Source organism: Entelurus aequoreus, linkage group LG23 (genome assembly GCF_033978785.1).
Source record: "Entelurus aequoreus isolate RoL-2023_Sb linkage group LG23, RoL_Eaeq_v1.1, whole genome shotgun sequence".
Classification (NCBI taxonomy): domain Eukaryota; kingdom Metazoa; phylum Chordata; class Actinopteri; order Syngnathiformes; family Syngnathidae; genus Entelurus; species Entelurus aequoreus.
This window is the reverse complement of record NC_084753.1, coordinates 37,019,311-37,045,003: the sequence shown is the minus strand read 5'-3', so window position 1 is coordinate 37,045,003 and position 25,693 is coordinate 37,019,311. Positions and strand designations below refer to the sequence as shown.

Genomic DNA, 25,693 nt, shown 5'->3' with positions numbered 1-25,693 from the left:
TTATTCTTTACAATAAAACAAATAAATTTACTTGAACATTGATTTAAATTGTCAGGAAAGAAGAGGAAGGAATTTAAAAGGTAAAAAGGTATATGTGTTTAAAAATCCTAAAATCATTTTTAAGGTTGTATTTTTTCTCTAAAATTGTCTTTCTGAAAGTTATAAGAAGCAAAGTAAAAAAATATATGAATTTATTTAAACAAGTGAAGACCAAGTCTTTAAAATATTTTCTTGGATTTTCAAATTCTATTTGAGTTTTGTCTCTCTTAGAATTAAAAATGTCGGGACCAGCGAGACCAGCTTGCTAGTAAATAAATACAATTTAAAAAATAGAGGCAGCTCACTGGTAAGTGCTGCTATTTGAGCTATTTTTAGAACAGGCCAGCGGGCTACTCATCTGGTCCTTACGGGCTACCTGGTGCCCGCGGGCACCGCGTTGGTGACCCCTGCTATACAGGAACACATTTACGCACTACTGAACATTGATCACCATCAACAGTGTACAAAACGGGTTATTTTCTGCCGCATTTAAAAATGATTAACCCGCATCAGCAATTAAAACATATCTTAAGTGGTACTGTCAAAATTAAAATGGCAAAAAACATATTAAATGTAAAAAAAATAGAGATAAAATATTAGAACTCACAATTTGTAGCACTGGTTCGACGCCGTATAGCCCTACGTAGTCGGTTGATTTGAGTGGAAATGGCGGGCATTTCCCCATTTCATCGCCGACCTCGTCTCACAAGATGTAGTTTCTCTTAAGTGTCCTTGAAAATGGCCTCGCAAATATCTATCTGCCACCTAATCAACATGTTGCTCTCCTTTTTTGTGAGTAGCAATCACAGCGTAAGGCCAGCTAGAAGGCCTTACTCACAACAACTCGTTATCTGATTGGCTATCGCAACTGTCTATCAACTGTATGTGTCCGTTCACTGACAGTGCACAGACATTGTTGATTCTGAAGGCTCCGGGCAGATTTGGTACAGCATGGCAATAGAAGCTAGCTGAATTCTGATTGGATAAAAACTCTACAAACTAAAAACAACAGCGCTGGTAAGAGCATAATATGACATGAAGAAAATATGAATACTTTTACATATTTAGGGAAAGTAAATCAAAAATTACTTTTATCTTTAACTATGATGATGATGATTTCTGGTTATGATAGGCCGGCACACCACCGGTAGAATCTTATCTTACAGTAGCCTCTCATGCCGGAAGCTAAAGTCCCACTTGGTGAATAATGAAAATAAATAAAAGAAAATAAGACAAATACATACAAGACATACTGTAACTAAGACTAAAAAAACATTTTTTGCAAACCAGTAATTATAGTCAGCAAATGATGTTGTTTTTGAGTGTCGGTGCTGTCTAGAGCTCGGCAGAGTAACCGTGTAATACTCTTCCATATCAGTAGGTGGCAGCCGGTGCTAATTGTTTTGTAGATGTCGGAAACAGCGGGAGGCAGCGTGCAGGTAAAATTGTGTCTAATGCTTAAACCAAAAGTAAATAAAAGGTGAGTACCTCTAAGAAAAGGCATTGAAGCTTAGGGAAGGCTATGCAGAACGAAACTAAAACTGAACTGGCTACAAAGTAAACAAAAACAGAATGCTGGACGACAGCAAAGACTTACTGTGGAGCAAAGCCGGCGTCCACAATGTACATCCGAACATGACAAGGTGTCAGTAAGAGTCTACAATAAAATGGGCATAACAGGCAGCATCACATAGTTATGTTTAAGTTTCACTTTTGTTTCTCATAGCACATACCTGTGGTACGTTCAATGACCCTTAATTACATTTCGAAAGGAGAGTCATTACTTGGGGGTCAACTCTCAGTAAATTCACTAATAATAATAATGGTATATTATGATTTATTTTTATCCAGGAATATGTGAATCAAATGACAAACAAAACCCACCAAATATCCATCCATGCATCTTATTCGGCCACCAAATATTAACTACATTTATTTACCCATTTTTGTTAAAGCATACATTGTTTATTGCATAAAGGTCTGAGGACATACATATAAAACAATCACAAAACATATTACAAAAGAGAGTAATATAAATAATTCATAGAATGGATTATAGAGACCCAACAAATGATTCATAAAGTCACACATTTCAAAATTGTATAAAAGACAACTGCTCAAATGATGTATAAAGTAAATAATAATATGCTTCCAGAAGTGGTCCAGAAGATGTTTCAGATGTGAACCAGTAAATATGAACTAAGAGGGATTTATGTGTACTCAAAAGCAAAGTTATGAACAAATATGTATATCATATAATGGAGTTCATCTATGGAATCATTTACAACTTGAAATACAAATATGTAACGCTTCATACATTTGAAAAAATTCAAAAACACTATTATGAATATATATGTAGGCAACATGTTTTGTGCTGTGTTTTTAATGAATGGGGGAAAAAAATGTAAGTACAGGTAGGCAGGGTTTCCCATAGACTGCCAAGATACCTGTGGCGGAGAGGCCGTGGTCAGGGGCGTGGTCAGCATGACCTCAAGCGTAATTTGCAAAATGTGCTATTATGACATTTGTTTCTTTAAAAAGGCTAACAAAAAATGTATACATATATTTAAAAACAAATTTGTTATTCATATTGACAAATATTTATATCGTTTTACCATATTTTCAATTGTTGCTGCTTTTCGTACAATATACTTTGTTGAGAATTTTTCAAGTGTCTAAAGATATTTAATGACGTTTTAATTAAAAACGACTAGCAACAAATATGGCCTCTTTTCCTGGTGTTATAAAATGTACTGGTGTTTAGAGACGAAAGAGCAAGCGAGCGTGACGTCACACTCCATATGTACACAATGTTGTGTACTACTGACATGTGCACTTGACTGAAAAACACTAATCTTATAAAATCTAATCTAAATGTTAGGAGCATATTAACAAGATTGTGTTACACACACAACAATGATGCTGCACATGTTATATGTGCTGATATTGTTAGAAAGTCAAAGTTTTGCCAGTCTATTTCGAATCCTGCTGCTGTTCTCACCAGCACACTTGTGTTTCTTACACTGGTACATAAAAGAGAATCTTTCACCACACACACTGCAACTCAACACTTTCTCTCCTGTGTGTGTTCGCGTGTGTTTTACGAGCCCTGATCGGTCAGCGAAGCTTTTGCTGCAGCTTGAACAGGAATATGGTTTTTCGCCAGAGTGTTTTCTTGCGTGTAATTTCAAGTATTGATGTTGAATGAAACCTTTGCCGCATATTGAACAGATAAAAGGTTTTTCCCCAGTGTGTAATCTTGTGTGCAATATCAAATATGCCTTTTGGGTGAAGCTTTTAAGACAAATTGAGCACATGAATGGTTTTTCTCCAGTGTGTGTTCTCACGTGTACTTTCAAATCACAGTTTTGTATAAAACCTTTAGCACAGATTGAACATGAAAAAGGTTTTTCTCCAGTGTGTGTTCTGGCATGTATATTCAAATGTTGCTTCTGGGAGAAGCTCTTTTTGCAAACTAAGCACATGAATGTTTTTTCTCCAGTGTGTGTTCTCACGTGTACTTTCAGATGACTCGGGTACTTAAAGGTTTTGTCACAGTGAGAACATGTGACGTGTGTGTTGTCAGTGTGACATGTCTTATCATCTTTAGAGTGTTCATCATCAGTGTCAGGAGAGTGTGACGTTGTGTCCTCACTATCTGATAGTGGAGCTAAGAGCTTGTCTGCTTGTGATCCTCCACAGTGGTCTCCATCAGCTTCTGTTGTCATGTGTTGAGTTGAGCTGCTGCTTGGAGGCTCCGCCTCTCTCTTCTCCTCACTTTCACCTTTGACCTCATCACCTTCACTCTTTACAGGGACACCAGTCACTGGGAACTCCTCCAGCTCACCCTCCTGACTGATGTGATGTTCCTCCTCTTCTTCTTTAATGTGAGGGGGACGTAACTCCGCCTCCTCCTCCATAAGGTGTGGGGGTCGTGGCTCCTCCTGCGCCATACTGGAGGTCCACTCCTGCTGCTCAGGGAGAAAATGTTCTTGGTGTACGTCTGCAGGACACAAGAAGAGGAACACATGCTTTTGAAAAAATAAAATTCCAGCTTTGCTCAGTCACATGAGAAACTGTCCTGCGCTAGCATATGTTCTGATAATGTCTCTGAATATCTCAGCAGCCACCACGTTGACGTTCAAGAAGTAATAACTAAGGCTGGGTATCATGGTCGATTTGTTTTCGATTCACAAGGTTCTAAATCAATAAATCACCATTCCTTTCAATTCGATTAGGTATACGCTTAACTTTAGACAATGTCTGAAATACACGTTTTTTTTAATTTCCCACAAACAACTACGGCCAGTTTGAACTTAATCAAGTCTCACAAGTGCAATTTTTAATTAAGAAAGGAATTGAAAGTGAATGTATACTCGTACCCAGATGTAAAACCTCTTTTGCACAATCAGCCTTTTCATATAAAGCCATAAAGGAATGGAACGACCTCACAACAAACTTGAGAAGTCTAACAGATGACTCTTCATTCACAATTGAAGTTAAAAAGTGGCTTTGGAGCAATCAAAGCTGCTCACACGGTCACTAAGATGGACATTATGTTTGACACATCAACCTAATGTGTATTATATTTATCCATGAGAGCATTTTTATTGTAAATTGTGAGGTGTGTGTGTTAAAATCATGGTTGTTTTTACAAATGATGACAGATGTGAACAAAAGCATGTATTGTCTTTGTGTGATGATGTAAATGAGGTGTGGTTGTATTGTATATTAAGTATGTGTCCATGAAAGGGCATTTTATGACTTTTTTCTTAATACTTGTGTATGATTTTATTGTCATAATTTTATTGCATGATTTTTGTATCCCTTTAATTTAGGTAGCCAGGGACTGCAGATGGAAATTAGCTATTTAGCTATAATCTGGTACAGAACATATCTGTCTTTGAGATTAATGTTTCTGTACATTGTCCCTTCAAATAAAGACTAAATAAATACTGCAACATTCCATCACTGCAAATTACATAAAGATATCGTTTCTCCAAATGCAAAATATTAAGGCTGAAACGACGCGTCGACGTAGTCGACGTCATCGGTTACGTAAATACGTCGACGCCGTTTTTGTGCGTCGACGCGTCGCATATTTACGTCACACTACCGTCATGGCGGACCGCAAAGCAGACGATCAAAGCAGACGATGCGAGCGGTGCGAGCGAGGGGGGAAAAGCATGCCAAAAGTGGTCAAAAGTGTGGGAGTATTTCAATAAACGGCCTAATAATGTTGTTGTATGTACACAGTGTCGAGCGGAAATGGCCTATCATAGCAGCACAACGGCTATGAACGAACATTTGAAAAGAAAACCATCAACTAGTCAATCGTCCGCGCGAGCATACGTTGTCATCATTACACAAAAACATGAATGTGTCATTTGTATCTGCTAGGGGTGTAACGGTACGTGTTTTGTATTGAACCGTTTCGGTACGGGGCTTTCGGTTCGGCACGGGGGTGTACCGGACGACTTTCTAAGCTAAAGCTAACTTTAGCTGCTAAAGTCTTAACAAGCTGCTTCGCTCTTCTGCCTCTGTCTCAGCACGCAGCATTGTCCCACCCACACAACCACCTGATTGGTACACACGCAGCATTGTCCCACCCATACAACCATCTGATTGGTACACACGCAGCATTGTCCCACCCACACAACCATCTGATTGGTACACACAAAGCATTATCAGCCAATCAGCAGTGTGTATTCAGAGCGCATGTAGTCAGCGCTTCAGCGTGGAGCAGATAGGTGTTTAGCAGGTGAGCATCAGGCAGCGGACTCTCCCCAAATGATAATAAACACCTCCCAGTCAACTACTAGTAACATCACTATGAGCCCGTTGACCTTCTAGAAATATAAACTGCAGCTCAGCTCACTCGCAGTCCTGGCTTGAGGTGAAGGCTAATTAGCTCTCAGTTCCAGCCACATCGACCCCTTCTGAGCGCCTATTTTCAGCTGCTGGGAATATTGTAAACAAGAAAAGAACCAAACATGTACACATGCTAACCTTTCTTCATTACAACTGTTAGTCACTCACTGGAATGAGTAGAATTGGTTATTGTGTACTGTGTTGGACTGGATGTTTATTTTGCACATTTTAAAAGCAATACTTAATGTTTACAGTGCTCCAGAATATTTAGATTGGCACTTTTTTGTATTGGATGTTTATCTTTATTTTTGCACATTTTAGCAAATAAGCAATACTTTCACTTTTGTTGAAATGTTTACACTGTTGTTACAGAATATTTTGTTTTGCACTTTTTTTGTACTGGATGTTTATCTTTATTTTTGCACATTTTAAAGTAAAATAAGCAATACTTTTACTTTTGAAATGCTTATACTATTGCAGAATATTAAGATTTGCACTGGATGTTGACTTTTATATTTGCACATTAAAAAGCAAATAAGCTACTTTTAATTTTGTTAAATGTTAAAAGTTTTAAATGTTTACATTGTTACAGAATATTTAGTCATGTTGTTGTCAATGTTGACTGAGTGGCCATACTTCTTTTTTTTTGTAAATAAAAGCCATGCCTTTTGAAAAAACGGGCCTACATTTATTTTTTCATCTTCATTTTGAATAAAAAAATAATCGGTAAAAGGAAAAATAATCTATAGATTAATCGAAAAAAATAATCTATAGATTAACCGATTAATCGAAAAAATAATCTATAGATTAATCGATAGAAAAATAATCGTTAGCTGCAGCCTTACAAAATATTAGCAGTAAATATGTAAGCCACTCTCCTGGGACTGTCATTTTTAGACAGGATTTAACGCACAGCAATTTTATTGTGAAGGCCAGAAGTGTGCTGTGTGCAGGGAGGTGTGTTTTTTTTTTTTTTTGAGTTACAGCTGCCTTCGTTCTAGTGAGCTCCTTAGCAGTGTTATTAGAAGACTCATTGTATCAAATACAATCAATAAAAACAACAGTTTCAGTCAGACGATTACGCTGCATGATCATAACGTACAAACGGCCGAGTGCAGACGTGACTTTTTGCCAACAAAAGTTGTGACCGCCTCTATTATTGTATCTTTATGGCCCTCGGAGAATTGGATAACAAGCTGGTAAGTCCCTTTTTTTCTGTTTACCCCGTACAGCTTGATGTTAGAAGCTTAAAGTTTGCATGGTGTAACCTGGGTGTTGGCAACTTTCAGCATACAAAGAGCCATTTGAGTCCCATTTCCCCCCCCCAAAAAAACACACCCAGAGCCACAAAGTCTGTGCGATTCCTAAAATGACAACACCACTTGTAGTTTTGTCACACTTACGCTATAGAATTTATGAAATCAAAGACTTGACAAACAACGACTCACGTTTTATTCCCGGCTATAACGAAGCAAATCACCAAATTATTTTGAACATTAGAAAAAAATACACTGGTCCTTCCCTTATTAATGAATTAAGAAAAAAATCAACTCGCTCCAATTTTCTGAAGGCATACAACTGTGGCATATTTAAAGGCCTACACTACTACCGACCACGCAGTCTGATAGTTTATATATCAATGATGAAATCTTAACATTGCAACACATGCCAATACGGCCGGGTTAACTTATAAAGTGCAATTTTAAATTTCCCGGGGAACTTCCGGTTGAAAACGTCTATGTATGATGACGTATGCACGTGACGTCAGTGGTTGAAACGGAAGTATTCGGACACATTGTATCTCAAGACAAACAGTTCTGTTTTCATCGCAAAATTCCACAGTATTCTGGACATCTGTGTTGGTGAATCTTTTGCAATTTGTTTAATGAACAATGGAGACTGCAAAGAAGAAAGCTGTAGGTGGGATCGGTGTATTAGCGGCTGGCTGCAGCAACACAACCAGGAGGACTTTGAGCTGGATAGCAGACGCGCTATCCGACGCTAGCCGGCGACCGCACGTATGATCGGGTGAAGTCCTTCGTCGCGCCGTCGATCGCTGGAATGCAGGTGAGCACGGGTGTTGATGAGCAGATGAGGGCTGGCGTAGGTGAAGCGCTAATGTTTTTATCATAGCTCTGACGAGGTCCCGTAGCTAAGTTAGCTTCAATGGCGTCATTAGCAACAGCATTGCTAGGCTTCGACAGGCATTAACAGTGTAGTTACAGGTCCAGTGTTTGGTTTGGTGTCTCCTGATAGTAGTATTGTTGATCTGCTGTCTATCCTTCCAGTCAGGGGTTTATTTATTTTGTTTCTATCTGCATTTAAACACGATGCTATCACGTTAGCTCCGTAGCTAAAGTGCTTCACCGATGTATTGTCGTGGAGATAAAAGTCACTGTGAATGTCCATTTCGCGTTCTCGACTCTCATTTTCAAGAGGATATAGTATCCGAGGTGGTTTAAAATACAAATCCGTGATCCACAATAGAAAAAGAAGAAAGTGTGGAATCCAATGAGCCCTTTTACCTAAGTTACGGTCAGAGCGAAAAAAGATACGTCCTGCACTGCACTCTAGTCCTTCACTCTCACTTTCCTCATCCACAAATCTTTCATCCTCGCTCAAATTAATGGGGTAATCGTCGCTTTCTCGGTCCGAATCGCTCTCGCTGCTGGTGTAAACAATGGGGAAATGTGAGGAGCCTTTCAAATTGTGACGTCACGCTACTTCCGGTACAGGCAAGGCTTTTTTTTATCAGCGACCAAAAGTTGCTAATTTTATCGTCGATGTTGTCTACTAAATCCTTTCAGCAAAAATATCGCGAAATGATCAAGTATGACACATAGAATGGATCTGCTATCCCCATTTAAATAAAAAAAATTCATTTCAGTAGGCCTTTAATTTGAATAAAACGAGAAAACAACTTTGTCATCAGTGAAAGCAAATTAATCTGCCCATGAACCATTAAATGTTCCATTTTCATCAGAAATGTTACTCTTTTTTGATCCGTCCATTGCTAGCTTACCAGGGGTTGAGCGCTAAAAACAATACAATTGCTTTGGAGCAAGAGATGACGCATAAGGACTGTGACGTACATTTCGATCGACAATATACAAAAAAAAATTATTTTCATATGACAAGATCTCAGAACTCTCCAAAACAACTGTTCAAATAAAATAAACTAACTGAATAATAGAATGAATTAAGAAACCATTAACATCCTCACTCATCCGTGCAGACTAACTCTCGGCCAGGGTGGAGTCGGTTGCTTTGTTGGGTCTGCTCCTGTCCCCCGACCCCAGCAGACAGAGTGGAACACCGCAGAGGCCACCACAGTGTATACGGGTGTTGAAATTATGTTTTTGTTTGGTTGCTTGTCTATGCATGGTGCAATCGTGTGTGTGCAACATGTATTATTTGTTAATTACTTTTTGTTGTTTTACTTTTGTAGCTGTATGTAGACGTGGCACTGCTGGCGTGGCAGCTGGTTGCATCAGCTCTGCTCTTTTAATGTTTTTAATGTCCGTTGATGTTTCCCTCTTACACACATGTTTATGTGTGCTATGGCTATGAGGTTTTTTTCCCCCTTTGCCTCAGTCTCCAGAGGTCCAGGCTTAGACTGAATAATTTTTCTTTTTACTACTCACCCTTTCAGAAAAAAACAAGAACATTTTTGGAAAAATTAAGACTACATTTCCTGCAATTCTACACAATATTTTATCTTTAGATTTATTGTCATCTACCAACCTCTTTTGGCGGTCTTTTTGACACTTGCATGTTCCATGTAATGCAACACATTATTTTCACTAGATCATTTACGAACATGATTATCGTTGAAATCACCAAATGATTCCCGGGCGCGGCCACCGCTGCTGCTCACTGCTCCCCTCTGGGGATGGGTCAAATGCAGAAGATAATTTCACCGCACCTAGTGTGTGTATGACAATCATTGGCACTTTAACTTTAGTGTACTATTACACGCGTGCCAAAAAGTCAGAAAACGTTCCCCATTTGCCAACTCTATCCTGTAGCCACGCCTTTTTGGGAACCCTGTTTACATCCATCACATCAAAAATATACCTTCTACTAGGGCTGGGCGATATATCGCGGGTTTGTCTCTGTGCGATATAGAAAATGACTATATATCGTGATATTCGAGTATGCGTTCTCACGCAGTTGTTTTTAGCTGCGGGCATTACACTACAGGCTTTTCTTCACTCTTTCTTGTCTCTCCTTCTCACAGAGACATAAAACAAGCGCACCTTCTTACATACGTCACATACTGACGCGCGTGCAACGTCATACGCTCTCGCGGAGCAGACAGGTAGCGGCATGGGTAACGTTAGCTGTGATGCTAGCCAAGAGGTGCGAGTGCTAATACGAGAGAGAGAAGGTGGTAACAAATGAAGGAAGAATTAATTCCCAAGAAAAACAGCACGGGATTCATCGTCCGGCGGTGGTTTGGCTTCAAGCGGGAAGATGTTGAACATTTATGCGGCAAAAGCGTTAGCAACTTAGCACCACTGCTAATGTGTAGCATCATTTGAAAAGTCACCCGCTAGAGAATGAAGAGTGCTTGAAACTCCGTATGTCAACATCTCCGTTCGGTGCCACACCAACAAAATGCCGGAGCAACCAGCACAGACCCAATTGAGCCTGGCGTCTTCCATTTCCACAGCAACACCGTATGAAAAAAATAGTCAACAACAGAAGGAGATAACGTCCGCAGGAACCTACCACATAGCGAAGGACATACACTATTTGATTTCATATGATGCAACTCATTTTTATTTGACAGTTATTGAAATATCTTGTGTGACATCATGCACAGAAGTGCATTTTTATTTGTTTTAAACTATTGTAGTGGCGCTCTGTACAAAAAGTGCACTTTAAAGGCCTACTGAAAGCCACTACTACCGACCACGCAGTCTGATAGTTTATATATCAATGATGAAATCTTAACATTGCAACACATGCCAATACGGCCGGGTTAACTTATAAAGTGCAATTTTAAATTTCCCGCCACACTTCCGGTTGAAAACGTCTATGTATGATGACGTATGCGCGTGACGTCACGACGGCAATGGAAGTATTGGGACCCATACAAACTGCTCTGTTTTCATCGGAAAATTCCACAGTATTCTGGACATCTGTGTTGGTGAATCTTTTGCAATTTGTTTAATGAACAATGGAGACTGCAAAGAAGAAAGTTGTAGGTGGGATCGGTGTATTAGCGGCTGGCTGTAGCAACACAACCAGGAAGACAGAGATGGATAGCAGACGCGTTAGCCGCCGAACTCACCTTAACTTTCTCCGTCTCGCCGACCGCATCTGTGATCGGGTGAAGTCCTTCGTCGCACCGTCGATCGCTGGAACGCAGGTGAGCACGGGTGTTGATGAGCAGATGAGAGCTGGCTGGCGTAGGTGGATAGCTAATGTTTTTAGCATAGCTCTGTGAGGTCCGGTTGATAAGTTAGCTTCAATGGCGTCGTTAGCAACACAGCATTGTTAAGCTTCGACAAGCTGGAAATTATTAACCGTGTAGTTACATGTCCATGGTTTAATAGTATTGTTGATCTTCTGTCTATCCTTCCAGTCAGGGATTTATTTATTTTGTTTCTATCTGCATTGGAGCCAGATGCTATCACGTTAGCTCAGTAGCTAAAGAGCTTCGCCGATGTATTGTCGTGGAGATAAAAGTCACCGTGAATGTCCATTTTGCGTTCTCGACTCTCATTTTCAAGAGGATATAGTATCCGAGGTGGTTTAAAATACAAATCCGTGATCCACAATAGAAAAAGGAGAGTGTGTGGAATCCAATGAGAGGGTCAGAGCGGAAAAAAATGTGTCTTTCACTGCATTCTAGTCCGTCACTCTAACGTTCCTCATCCACAAATCTTTCATCCTCGCTCAAATTAATGGGGTAATCGTCGCTTCCTCGGTCTGATTCTCTCTCGCTCCATTGTAAACAACAGGGAATTTTGAGGAATTCTACCTCCTGTGACGTCACGCTACTTCCGGTAGGGGCAAGGCTTTTTTTTAATCAGCGACCAAAAGTTGCGAACTTTATCGTTGTTGTTCTCTACTAAATCCTTTCAACAAAAATATGGCAATATCGCGAAATGATCAAGTATGACACATAGAATGGATCTGCTATCCCCGTTTGAATAAAAACATTTCATTTCAGTAGGCCTTTAATTTAGTGTGGTTTGATATGTCATCTTAGTGACATCATGCACAAAAGTGCACTCATAGCTTGTTTTAAAATGTCTCTGACAATCTTGCACTTTCTGTTTTGAAATGACATGAATGTTTGTGCCACTGCTTAATAACTGTTTAATAAATACAGTTTTGGTCAATTGACCTAGTTGTGATTTCCCTCTCTGCCTGAAAGTTTAAAATGAGCATATATTAATGCAGTATGAAGAAGAATGTTTTAATGTAGACACATAGAATCATCATACTGCTGTGATTATATGCATCAAGTGTCCATTCAAGGCGAAGGCAAAATATCCAGATATATATATCTTGTATCGTGACATGGCCTAAAAATATGAGATATTAATAAAAGGCCATATCGCCCAGCCCTACCTTGAAGGTGGAAAAGCGCTATACAAGTATAACCCATTTACCATTTATTCATTCAACATCATAGTAACTCTTTATTGGTCAGTTTTGTTTCTCGTGTAAACAAAGCAAGAACAGCAACGTGTGATGTTATATTATACTATTATACTATTAGTGGACCAGCAGCACACACAATCCTGTGTGCTTCACGGACTGTATCCCTTGCAGACTGTATTGATATATATTGTAGGAACCAGAATAATAACAGAAGGAAACAACCCTTTTTTGTAAATGAGTGAGAATCAGCGTAAATGGGGGTGGAGGGAGGGTGGGGCTTTGGGTTGGTGCACTAACTAAGTGTACATTGTGTTTTTTTATGTTGATTTAATAATTAAACCAAAAAAACCATAATAAACCCATCATAGTAACTAGAGATGTCCGATAATATCGGCTTGCCAATATCATCGGCCGATAAATGCTTTAAAATGTAATATCGGAAATTATTGGTATCGGTTTTTTTTATTATCTGTATCTGTTTTTTTAGTTTTTTTTATTAAATCAACATAAAAAACACAAGATACACTTTCAATTAGTGCACCAACCCAAAAAACCTCCCTCCCCCATTTACACTCATTCACACAAAAGGGTTGTTTCTTTCTGTTATTAATATTCTGGTTCGTACATTATATATCAATACAGTCTGCAAGGGATACAGTCCGTAAGCACACATGATTGTGCGTGCTGCTGGTCCACTAATAGTACTAACCTTTATCAGTTAATTTTACTCATTTTCATTAATTACTAGTTTCTATGTAACTGTTTTTATATTGTTTTACTTCCTTTTTTATTCAAGAAAATGTTTTTAATTTATTTATCTTATTTTATTATTATTTTTAAAAAGGACCTTATCTTCACCAAACCTGGTTGTCCGAATTAGGCATAATAATGTGTTAAGTCCACGACTGTATATATCGGTATCGGTTGATATCGGTATCTGTAATTAAAGAGTTGGACAATATCGGCAAAAAGCCATTATCGGACATCCCTAATAGTAACGCTTTCTTTGTCAGTTTTGTTTCTCGTGTAAACAAAGCAAGAACAGCAAGGTGTGATGTTATATGAACTCTTTACCGCTCAAATATTAATCAACACACGGTGGAAATGCTCGTAACTCAAGGTGTGCTCGCAATTCAAAGCATAATAAAAAGCTGAGCAACGGCTCGTAGCTGAGGTTACTCGTACGTCGAGGGTGCCACTGGATATGAATACTTGACTTTTTAAAAGTATATATGTGCCAATGATGGAAATTGCACCATGACATCATCTTGACATCACTTAGCCACGCCCCTACAAGATTGCAGTTATGTAGGAAACACCAAAATTAGTTGTTTTTTTTATTTAACATTGTGTATTATCATTATGTTGCAAACTTTCACTTCTTGACGATGCTCCCACTTAATGTAGACATTCCAAGTGTCTTTTTATATGAATAATGAAATATAAATTAGTAAACATGTGAGAGTAAGAAGTAAACAAACCTGTTCTGTGTAACACAACTTGATGGTTCTTGAAAACAGCGTCCAGTAGTTGATGATGTCGCTCCTTCTCCTCTTTTGTTGGACAAAGTTCCTCCTCGTACTCTGCTATCGTTCTTCCGAACACTACAAATATTTATTCAATCGCCGCAGTTATTTGTTAAGCAGCTAGCATGCTAAGCTAACTAGCAGGCTAACTAGCCAGCTCGGCTAGCGTGAGAAGCTTCGACGCTTACTGAGACGAGTCGAGTTCATCCTGACACGAATAATAAATAAAGTGTAGTTTTTTCATACGATAGAAAAACAAGTAAAATCGTAGACATTCAGGATTAAGGCAGACTAAGACCGGAGGGCTTCGTCGCCGTCGCGACGCGGTCGGTATCAGAAGACTCGATCAGTCCGCGCATGCGCAAAGTGTCGCTTTTTGTCGACTTTTATTTTCTTAAATCATCTTATTTTGCATACAAACGTGGCATTTCAAGTCGTGATTAAATCAGTGCCGTAATCGTACATAAGTGAGAACAATATAAATGTGTGCATACAAGAAAAGCGAACGGTGTATCACAATTTTTAAGCCTTTTCATGAGATTTACAAAAAAAAGCATGAAACGTTTCCTCTATTTACTCTATTACTGTTTCCTTTTCGACAAAAAAAAAATAATAAAAAAACATGTTGTCCTAACTGTACACATTACAGATTGCAATGCTGTTTATTTAAAACATGCTAAAACAAAAGCTATTTGAATTTGAAAGATATCATTGGAGAAGTGACGTCGTACTTCCGGGTCACCACACTGCGTGTGGACAAACCCATAGACATGTTATAAGTAGACGCAGCATTGGCTGGTGTGACGCGGGGAAATTGGGCCGCCATCTTGAAGTGGTGATGAGGAGCCGGCGAGCAGAATAAAGTGACAGTTGACAGGTAGAAAACAAAGATGGTGTTCAGCGTTTTCCTGCTCAAATGAGCGACTGTTGAAAATAGGAATCGGGGGATTACTTTTCACAAGTAAGATTTAACATTAACGTACTATTGGTTGTATTTTGTGAAAAGAGTGTGTGCATATTGTATATAGTTCTCTGCAAACCTATGGTGGGTTTTTTTTTTTTTTAGATTGAAACTTTTATTAGTAGATTGCACAGTACAGTACATGTTCCGTACAATTGACCACTAAATGGTAACACCCCAATAAGTATTTCAACTTGGCATCATGCCTTGTGTGCATATTGTATATAGTTCTCTGCAAACCTATGAAATGTTCTATTTTGTTGTCAATATTTTGTCAAAATGCACCAGAATGCTTCATTTGTATGTGAAAATCACGAATAAATCTTCTGGGGGAGGATGACGCCCCTACAGGGGTTTGGTTTACAAACCTTCAGCCCCACCTAAAACAAAATTCACCAGCCGCCACTGATTATGATGCATTCTCATTTCAGGCAGAGTATAAGACAATACTTTCTTAACAGTATAATTGTAACCAGGAATAAGTCTTCAAGTAACAATATTCAAATACTAACATTGTTGGGTAAGACAGAATTTGGTTTTATTCTGAATCCAGTGAAACAGATTGGTGGTTTTAGCTGATATAAAGACTTTCATGTGTTTTTGTTTAAGTATTTGGCAGACGCTTTTATCCAAAGCGTCATACATAAACAATACACATAAAACAATGACTGTAAACATGATCATTTAAGGGAAGAATGTAATACAAAATATCAATACAAAGTGTCAGGACAGAATAAACTCTCTGCTGCTGCAGCAACAGAGATACAGTCTACAGGTCCCTAAGATATATAGATATCTAATGTATTCATACATTGTTTATGTAGGATATACGCATGTATATATAACCTAATCATATTGTTTCTTCAACTTAAAAATAGCTGACTGTTTTTTTCCCCCTTCTCTGGGATTATATTCCCAGTTTTGATCTCGGACGTCTGGTCATTTATAGCGTATAAGAATATTATATTACTGTTAAGCAAACTATGAATAATAAAACATGTGTCCTTTATCATACCTACACGTATGACAAAAAACAGCGTGAAAATGAGTGGTATTCAGTGAGGTAAGATGAATTAAATGCGCTGACAGTTCATTGCTCCTGCCAAATGAATTGCACTGAGTGGAGCGGATCACCACTCCAAGATGGCGGCCCCGCGTCTCATCAGCGCCAGTAGGCAGTAGCGCTCGATGCTGCGTACCCTTATAAGATGTCTATGGACAAAACGGGGCGAGGAAAAAGCAAGATGGCGTTTGGTAGAGAAGTCATTGTGTTTATAATAGTTCTGTGTTCTTCATCAGTGCGTACATGTCAAGTTAAAGTTAAAGTACCAATGATTGTCACACACATGTGCCGTTAGGGGTGCATGTCTGATGCAAGGGCTGTTTAACACCTTTCTTACGTCACGACTCTGGAGACCGATGAGCGTTGTCAGCAGGTTTAATGACATTCAAAAGGGTGAAACTAAAAAGACAAACAATACAGTCAATATATAAATATGTTATGCAAATGTATTCATATATATGCTGTAATGCTACCTTACAAGACATGAGAAGGTAAACAAAGTGAAATTGTACTACGACGCCATCTTAGATGACATCGCAAATTATTGCTAATGAGTATGGCAAAGATCATACATCAAAAATCATAAATTTAGCTCGAAATATTTTAGACAAAAACCAAGTTTCAAAGTTCAACTTATGATACATACCGGCGATGCAACCTTAAACAAAGGATATATGCAGTTTTTCTTCGAAAATAACCACCATAAAGTACGTGCTGGAACCGGAGATTTCTCTGCTTGGCTTATGTAACTTCCGGTCAATAAAGTTTGATTCAAAATACACACTTCTCAAAGATGTATTAACTGCCATGACCACATGATGGCGACAAATACACATGTAATAATATTAATTACATAACAAGCTTATTTAAGCACAACACATTTCAACAACAAGAGTTTACAACTTTTAGTTGTAACAGAACAACGCATGTATATATAACCTAATCATATTGTTTCTTCAACTTAAAAATAGCTGACTGTTTTTTTCCCCCTTCTCTGGGATTATATTCCCAGTTTTGATCTCGGACGTCTGGTCATTTATAGCGTATAAGAATATTATATTACTGTTAAGCAAACTATGAATAATAAAACATGTGTCCTTTATCATACCTACACGTATGACAAAAAACAGCGTGAAAATGAGTGGTATTCAGTGAGGTAAGATGAATTAAATGCGCTGACAGTTCATTGCTCCTGCCAAATGAATTGCACTGAGTGGAGCGGATCACCACTCCAAGATGGCGGCCCCGCGTCTCGTCAGCGCCAGTAGGCAGTAGCGCTCGATGCTGCGTACCCTTATAAGATGTCTATGGACAAAACGGGGCGAGGAAAAAGCAAGATGGCGTTTGGTAGAGAAGTCATTGTGTTTATAATAGTTCTGTGTTCTTCATCAGTGCGTACATGTCAAGTTAAAGTTAAAGTACCAATGATTGTCACACACACACTCGGTGTGGCGAAATTATTCTCTGCTTTTGACCCATCACCCTTGATCACCCCCTGGGAGGTGAGGGGAGCAGTGAGCAGCAGCGGTGGCCGCATCCGGGAATCATTTTTGGTGATTACTATTATGTCCGCATAAACGTTGTCTAATACATTAAAGGACTACTGAAAGCCACTACTACCGACCACGCAGTCTGATAGTTTATATATCAATGATGAAATCTTAACATTGCAACCCATGCCAATACGGCCGGGTTAACTTATAAAGTGCAATTTTAAAATTCCCGCCACACTTCCGGTTGAAAAACTCCTTTGGATATGATTTATGCGCGTGACGTCACAAAATGCACGGAAGTGTTTGGGCCCTATTGGACACAATACACAAAGCTCTGTTTTCTTCGACAACATTCCACAGTATTCTGGACATCTGTGTTGGTGAATCTTTTGCAATTTGTTTAATGAACAATGGAGGCTGCAAAGAAGAACGTTGTAGGTGGGATCGATCGGTGTATTAGCGGCTAAGTACAATACTTACAGCAACACAACAAGGACTACTTACCCTGATAGAAGACGCCTAGCCGATGCTTGCCGCCAAACCCACGGATGAAGTTCTTCGTCGCGCCGTTGATCGCTGGAACGCAGGTGAGCACGGCTGTTGATGGGAAGATGAGGGCTGGCTGGCGTAGGTGGAGCGCTAATGTTTTATCATAGTTCTGTGAGGTCCGGTTGCTAAGTTGCTAAATTAGCCTTAGCGTCGTTAGCAACAGCATTGTTAAGCCTTACCAGGCTGAGAATTTTTAACCGTGTAGTTACATGTCCATGGTTTAATAGTATTTTTGCTCTTCTGTCTATCCTTCCAGTCAGGGGTTTATTTATTTTGTTTCTATCTTCATTTGAGAACGATGCTATCACGTTAGCTCAGTAGCTAAGTGTGTCACCGATGTATTGTCTTGGAGATAAAAGTCACTTTAAATGTCCATTTCGCGTGCTCGACTCTCATTTTCAAGAGGATATAGTATCCGAGCTGGTTTAAAATACAAATCCGTGATCCACAATAGAAAAAGGAGAGAGTGTGGAATCCAATGAGCCAGCTTGTACCTAAGTTACGGTCAGAGCGAAAAAAGATACGTCCATCACTGCCTCTCAAGTCCTTCACTGTAACGTTCCTCATCTACGAATCTTTCATCCTCGCTCAAATTAATGGGGTAATCGTCACTTTCTCGCTCCGAATCTCTCTCGCTCCATTGTAAACAAAGGAAAATTGTGAGGAATACTAGCTCCTGTGACGTCATGCTACTTCCGGTACAGGCAAGGCTTTTTTTTATCAGCGAGCAAAAGTTGCAAACTTTATCGTCGATTTTCTCTACTAAATCCTTTCAGCAAAAATATGGCAATATCGCGAAATGATCAAGTATGACACATAGAATGGATCTGCTATTCCCGTTTAAATAAAAAAAATCATTTCAGTAGGCCTTTAAACATTGTTAGTAATTGTTTGTATTTGGATACATGCGTCTAACTTGCGGCGGAACCATACCGGTGTCGTGCGAAATTCTGTAGCCCTGAAATATTTTGCGTTCCCTGCCACGCAAAATGTGGATTATTACGATCGTGCTTTGCTTGTAAAAAAAAAATAAAATGTTGTTGTTGTTGTAACATGTGACATGCCTACCTGAATAAATGCTTTTGATCATTAAAGGTGTAATGCTGTAAGTCACCCCAAATTACATTAATAACATCCTGTTGTTTGATTTTATTATTTATTTCAACTGATAGATTAGAAAATAACAATACAATGCGAACAAACACTGCAGAGTAGACCGAATTCCATGTAAAAAAAAAACATTACATATTTTATGCCAGAAAATATGTGTCCCGCATGTGCGTCTATTTTCCTCAAACTATGTACTAACATCATGTGGATTATGTGTACAGTCTTAAGTTTTGGCATTGTACAAAATAAAGCATTAGGCAAATATTTTGACTCGGGGGGGGCCACATTGAGAGAAAAAAAAAGTGTTAGGGGGCCAATGTGTTTGTGTGTATAAATGATATATACACATTTAGCTGTAAAAACCTGCTGTACAGTATGTGTGTGTTTGGGTCCCTTTTTTTTCAGGAACACTAATACCAAAAGTCACAATGTCCGATACAATTCTAAAAAAGTTACCAGCCAGACCACCTAAAAAAACGGAATGGAATTTTACAGTTTTTTAACTGAGTGGGACACCCAAAATGTACGCTAAAATAAAGAAAGTGGGATTTACAATATTAACTATGAACAATAAAACACTGAATATTAACAACATATTTGAACATCGCTCCTATTTTACGTCTCAGACCAGCTCAAGCAAAACACAAAAAAACAAAAAATGTAACACCTACTCAATGGCCTAGTGGTTAGAGTGTCCGCCCTGAGATCGGTAGGTTGTGAGTTCAAACCCCGGGCCAAGTCATACCAAAGACTATAAAAAAGGGACCCATTACCTCCCTGCGTGGCACTCAGCATCAAGGGTTGGAATTGGGGGTTAAATCACCAAAAATGATTCCTGGGCGTGGCCACCGCTGCTACTCACTGCTCCCCTCACCTCCCAGGGGGTGAACAAGGGGATGGGTCAAATGCAGAGGACAAATTTCACCACACTTAGTGTGTGTGTGTGTGTGTGACAATCATTGCTACTTTAACTTTAACTTATTTAGTTAAACGAATAGAAATGTAAAACCGCATTAATATACAGAAATTAAAGATGCATCAATAATCGATTTTTAATCGAAATCATAATGGAATCGTGGATGGATTGAGGTCTCCAATGATTACCACCTCTAATTGCTAACGTTATGACCCGTAAGTGATCAGGACGGTGGCAACAAATAGAAATCTTGGTGGATGAGTGTTGTTTCTTCCCTGAAAAGCAGGTAAATACCAACATAGGAATGAAGCACCAAAGCGTTTCTTTCCTTTTCCGACATCCGTCTCTTTGTTCCTCGGGTACAAGAATAATGACAACTTTTCCCTGGTTCACATGTCTGTTTGAATATCAAATGGTTGACTGTCAAATAACACACAATAGGGATGCACTGCAAAAACTGAAATCTAAGTAAGATGAAATATCTCAAATAAGGGTGATATTTGCTTATTTTCTGTCTGATAAGATAATTCTTCTCACTAAGCAGATTTTATGTTAGAGTGTTTTACTTGTTTTAAGGGTTTTGGTCCTAAATGATATCAGTAAGATATTACATCTTATTGCTGAGATTTGATGACCTATATTGAGTAACACATGCTTGAAACTAGAATATCTAAATATAAAAATATAATTTTTAAAGTAATAATTTCTTATTTCAAGCATGTAAAAAAAACAAAACATGACTGACACAATTGTGTCTTATATTAAAACAGATGACAGCCAAATGGACTTTGCTGTTTTATTTCCAATGAAATAATAGAAAAGACGTACTCATATAGTAGTACAGTTGTTATTAGTGAGAATATACTTATTTTAAGGTATTTTAAGGTTCATTGAGGTTAGCTAATTTTACTTATTTTGGAAAGTCTTGACAAGCCAAATTTTCGTGTTCTATTGGCAGATAATTTTGCTTAGTTCAAATAAAATACCCCTCATTTTTTTTTTATTGTTTTTGAACACTGACTTTTTGCAGTGTGTACATTTATCATTTCTCTTCACTCACATTTAAATACACATATAACTATTTATCCAAATTCACATTGTTTCAAGTCCAAGGGCCTGTTTTCACCTTATATGCTGGATTTTTCTAAATCTATTTCACATAGTGCAATTAAATACAGTTTTGTTCCTGTGTACTATAGTTTAAAGGCCTACTGAAACCCACTACTACCGACCACGCAGTCTGATAGTTTATATATCAATGATGAAATCTTAACATTATAACACATGCCAATACGGCCGGGTTAACTTATAAAGTGACATTTTAAATTTGCCGCTAAACTTCCGGTTCGAAACGCCTCTGAGGATGACGTATGCGTGTGACGTAGCCCGGCGAACACGGGTATGCCTTCCACATTGAAGCCGATACGAAAAAGCTCTGTTTTCATTTCATAATTCCACAGTATTCTGGACATCTGTGTTCGTGAATCTGTTTCAATCATGTTCATTGCATTATGGAGAAGGAAGCCAAGCACGCAAAGAAGAAAGTTGTCGGTGCGAAATGGACGTATTTTTCGAACGTAGTCAGCCACAACAGTACACAGCCGGCGCTTCTTTGTTTACATTCCCGAAAGATGCAGTCAAGATGGAAGAACTCGGATAACAGAGACTCTAACCAGGAAGACTTTTGATTTGGATACACAGACGCCTGTAGAGAACTGGGACAACACAGACTCTTACCAGGATTACTTTGATTTGGATGACAAAGACGCAGACGTGCTACTGTGAGTATGCAGCTTTGGCTTTTTTTTGCGTATGTACGTAACTTTTTTAAAATATATAAGCTTTATGAACCTTGGGTTAGGTGAACGGTCTTTTGGGCTGAGTGATTGTGTGTGTTGATCATGTGTTTGAATTGTATTGGCGTGTTCTATGGAGCTAGGAGCTAGCAGAGGAGCTAGGAGCTAGCATAACACGTACCGTACCGTACGTGCGCGTCACGTACGTAACTTTTTAAAAATATATAAGCTTTATGAACCTTGGGTTAGGTGAACGGTCTTTTGGGCTGAGTGATTGTGTGTGTTGATCAGGTGTTTGAATTGTATTGGCGTGTTCTATGGAGCTAGGAGCTAGCAGAGGAGCTAGGAGCTAGCATAACAAACACGCAGGTGTTATTATGCAGGATTAATTTGTGGCATATTAAATATAAGCCTGGTTGTGTTGTGGCTAATAGAGTATATATATGTCTTGTGTTTATTTACTGTTGTAGTCATTCCCAGCTGAATATCAGGTACCGTGAGTATGCAGCCTTGGCTGCTAAACATTCGATAACTTGACCGTATGTGCGCGTCACGTACGTAACTTTTTAAAAATATATAAGCTTTATGAACCTTGGGTTAGGTAAACGGTCTTTTGGGCTGAGTGATTGTGTGTGTTGATCAGGTGTTTGAATTGTATTGGCGTGTTCTATGGAGCTAGGAGCTAGCAGAGGAGCTAGGAGCTAGCATAACAAACACGCAGGTGTTTTTATGCAGGATTAATTTGTGGCATATTAAATATAAGCCTGGTTGTGTTGTGGCTAATAGAGTATATATATGTCTTGTGTTTATTTACTGTTGTAGTCATTCCCAGCTGAATATCAGGTCACCCCCGGCTCTCACAGCATCTTCCCTATCTGAATAGCTTCAACTCCCCACTAGTCCTTCACTTGCACTTTACTCATCCACAAATCTTTCATCCTCGCTCAAATTAATGGGGAAATTGTCGCTTTCTCGGTCCGAATCTCTCTCACTTCATGCGGCCATCATTGTAAACAATAGGGAACTTTGCGTATATGTTCAACTGACTACGTCACGCTACTTCCGGTAGGTGCAAGCCTTTTTTTTATCAGATACCAAAAGTTGCAATCTTTATCGTCGTTGTTCTATACTAAATCCTTTCAGCAAAAATATGGCAATATCGCGAAATGATCAAGTATGACACATAGAATAGATCTGCTATCCCCGTTTAAATAAAAAAAAATCATTTCAGTAGGCCTTTAAATGCAACCATAAACATATTTGGCTTTTTAAGAAAATATTACTAGACATTGAAATACGGTATCTCTCATTTAAGACATTAAACACAGAATTTAGGGAATTCACAGTATTCAGAAATGAACTTTGATAAACAGTCAAATTATGTCTGCATCAAACATATTAGCATTTTACTTATACTCTAAACTACAGAGGTCAAAAGTTACTTAGTCAACCATTATATCACATAAATAACAGTTTCATACATATTCAGGGCCAGTGGAAACGTAATTATTATCTCTATTCTGTGTGTGTTTCCACAATAATATATTTTGCAAACGGCGGCCATTTTACAACACGGCCACCTGCCGCGGCCATTTTACAACACGGCCATTTGCCGCAACATCTCAAACAAAGTTATTAACGCCACATTTCACATCTAAAATCCGACACGAAGCTCGTTGAACGTGTCATAAAAACGGTCACATTCATGAGAACAAACACGTATGTGATTTTCACCGTGGACCAACCTGAAAAGCATGTCAATATCAACACGAAGCTCCGTCCGGCGAGGAGGCGGAAGTGTCCTCAACCATAGGACTCCGGCGTTAAACACTTTGGTTCCGCCCACCAGTTTCCAAAGTATTATTGTTTTTGTTTCACACCAAAAATTTGAATAAATATTCCCGGTCCTCACAACAATATTGAACCGTAATAACATTTTGGAAATAAAATAAAATAATCCACAGTGTAAATAAATGACACAGCATAAATTCTCAAAATTCAAACGGTGGTCTAGTTTTGAGTGTACCACACTAATGTATCATTCACACGTTTCTTACCTACTGTTAATATTTACTTTTCATTGTTTCCTTCATTGCCAAAATATTGTTCGGAAAATCTTTTTACTGCCGCAGGTTTTCCGCAGTGGTTTGTGTCGTGATATGCAGTTCAACTGACTGTAATACACAATGTGGCCAGCAGGTGGGAAGGGAAGTGTTCCTTGCGCATGCGCGAAGCGATTGCGTTGTTCAGTACCGATCGTCTCTTAAAACGCACCCTCGCAGTATGGCCTCTAAAGCTGCATTTATTACTTCATTTTTACATTTGTACTCATTCGTCCATCGTAGGAAAAACTGAACTGTATTAGTTATTCGTGTCAGGATTGACTCAACTCATCTCAGTGACCTTTGACGCGTCTCTTCTCAGGCTGAGCTTGCCAGCTAGCTTAGCTTGCTAGTTAGCTTAGCTTGTTAGCTGCTAACAAAGAGGGGCGGAAGTGATCAAAACACATCGCTAAGAAGAGATCAAGTGTGAGTATAAAATGTTGTGATTGTGTGAAAATGTGTAAAATAGCAATGATGAAAGTGTTGGTGAATCAGCGACGAACTGGCTGTTGAATACATATTTGTAGTGTTAGAAAGAAAGATAGCAGAGCACGAGGAGGAACTTTCTCCAGCGAAACTTTTATATTTGATTATTAAGATGAAAGAACACTTAGAATAAGTTAAGTGGGTGGATGTGTTAAATAAATCACATTGCAACACTGCTTGCGTGAGCTTACATGGGAGCTATTTTTAGCGTTCTATTCCATAGACATCTTATAAGTAGACGCAGCATTGGCTGCTGTGACGCGAGAAATTGGGCCGCCATCTTGAAGTGGGGACGAGGAGCCGGCGAGCAGCCTAAACTGACAGTTGACAGGTAGAAAACAAAGATGGTGTTCAGCGTTTTCCTGCTCAAATGAGCGGACTGTTGAAAATAGGAATCGGGGGATTACTTTTCACAAGTAAGATTTAACATTAACACACTATTGGTTGTATTTTGTGAGTTGAGAAGGAGCAAAGATCTTCAATAGTACTGAAATCGTAGCCGCTAGCAAACAAGAGTATGACCATATAAGAATTGCTTGTCAATTAAATTAATTACATTTAAAAATGTCATACTTGAATAACATGAAGTTGAAATAAATGATTGTGACACCTAAAACAAAATTCACCAGCCGCCACTGATTATGATGCATTCTCATTTTAGGCAAAGTATTAGACAATACTTTCTTAACAGTATAATTGTAACCAGGAATAAGTCTTCAAGTAACAATATTCAAATACTAACATTGTTGGGTAAGACAGAATTTGGTGTTATTCTGAATCCAGTGAAACAGATTGGTGGTATTAGCTGATATAAAGACTTTCAGGTGTTTATATATGTTTATGTTTAAGTATTTGGCAGACGCTTTTATCCAAAGCGACATACATAAAAAATACATACAAAACAATGACTGTAAACATTATCATTTAAGGGAAGAATGTAATATCAATACAAAGTGTCAAGACATAATAAATGTAATAATAAATCTATAAGATATATATATCAATCAATCAATCAATCAATGTTTATTTATATAGCCCTAAATCACAAGTGTCTCAAAGGGCTGATATATATATATATATCTAATGTATTCATACATTGTTTATGTAGGATATACACATGTTTATATAACCCAATCATATTGTTTCTTCAACTTAAAAAT

At 38.5% G+C, this 25,693-nt stretch overlaps 2 protein-coding genes and 1 long non-coding RNA gene across 3 annotated transcripts in view; 1 reads left to right on the top strand and 2 right to left on the bottom strand.

The window, feature by feature from the left end:
* Nucleotides 1-1,791: 1,791 nt before the first annotated feature.
* On the bottom strand, nt 1,792-23,747 carry LOC133640715 (zinc finger protein 239-like). The gene is made up of 2 exons (XM_062034288.1): nt 23,691-23,747; nt 1,792-4,042 (listed from the first exon to the last, which is right to left on the bottom strand). The coding sequence occupies exon 2, from the start codon at nt 3,990-3,992 to the stop codon at nt 2,997-2,999; it is 996 nt and encodes a 331-aa protein (XP_061890272.1). The 5' UTR covers nt 3,993-4,042; nt 23,691-23,747; the 3' UTR covers nt 1,792-2,996.
* Nucleotides 16,439-16,996, bottom strand: LOC133640724 (uncharacterized). The gene is made up of 2 exons (XR_009824198.1): nt 16,728-16,996; nt 16,439-16,480 (listed from the first exon to the last, which is right to left on the bottom strand). It is a non-coding gene; the product is annotated as an uncharacterized LOC133640724 (long non-coding RNA).
* Nucleotides 23,748-24,145: 398 nt separating the features above from the next.
* The window catches only part of LOC133640865 (zinc finger protein 569-like), a 32,475-nt gene continuing 30,927 nt past the window's right edge, over nt 24,146-25,693 (top strand). The window contains exon 1 of the mRNA XM_062034548.1: nt 24,146-24,473. The gene's annotated coding sequence lies outside the window, so the exon portion shown is untranslated. The remainder of the gene's footprint in view (nt 24,474-25,693) is intronic.

What these genes read in the sequence shown, in the direction of transcription:
- LOC133640715 (XM_062034288.1), bottom strand. Translation starts at nt 3,992, where the DNA reads ATGGCGCAGGAGGAGCCACGACCCCCACACCTTATGGAGGAGGAGGCG.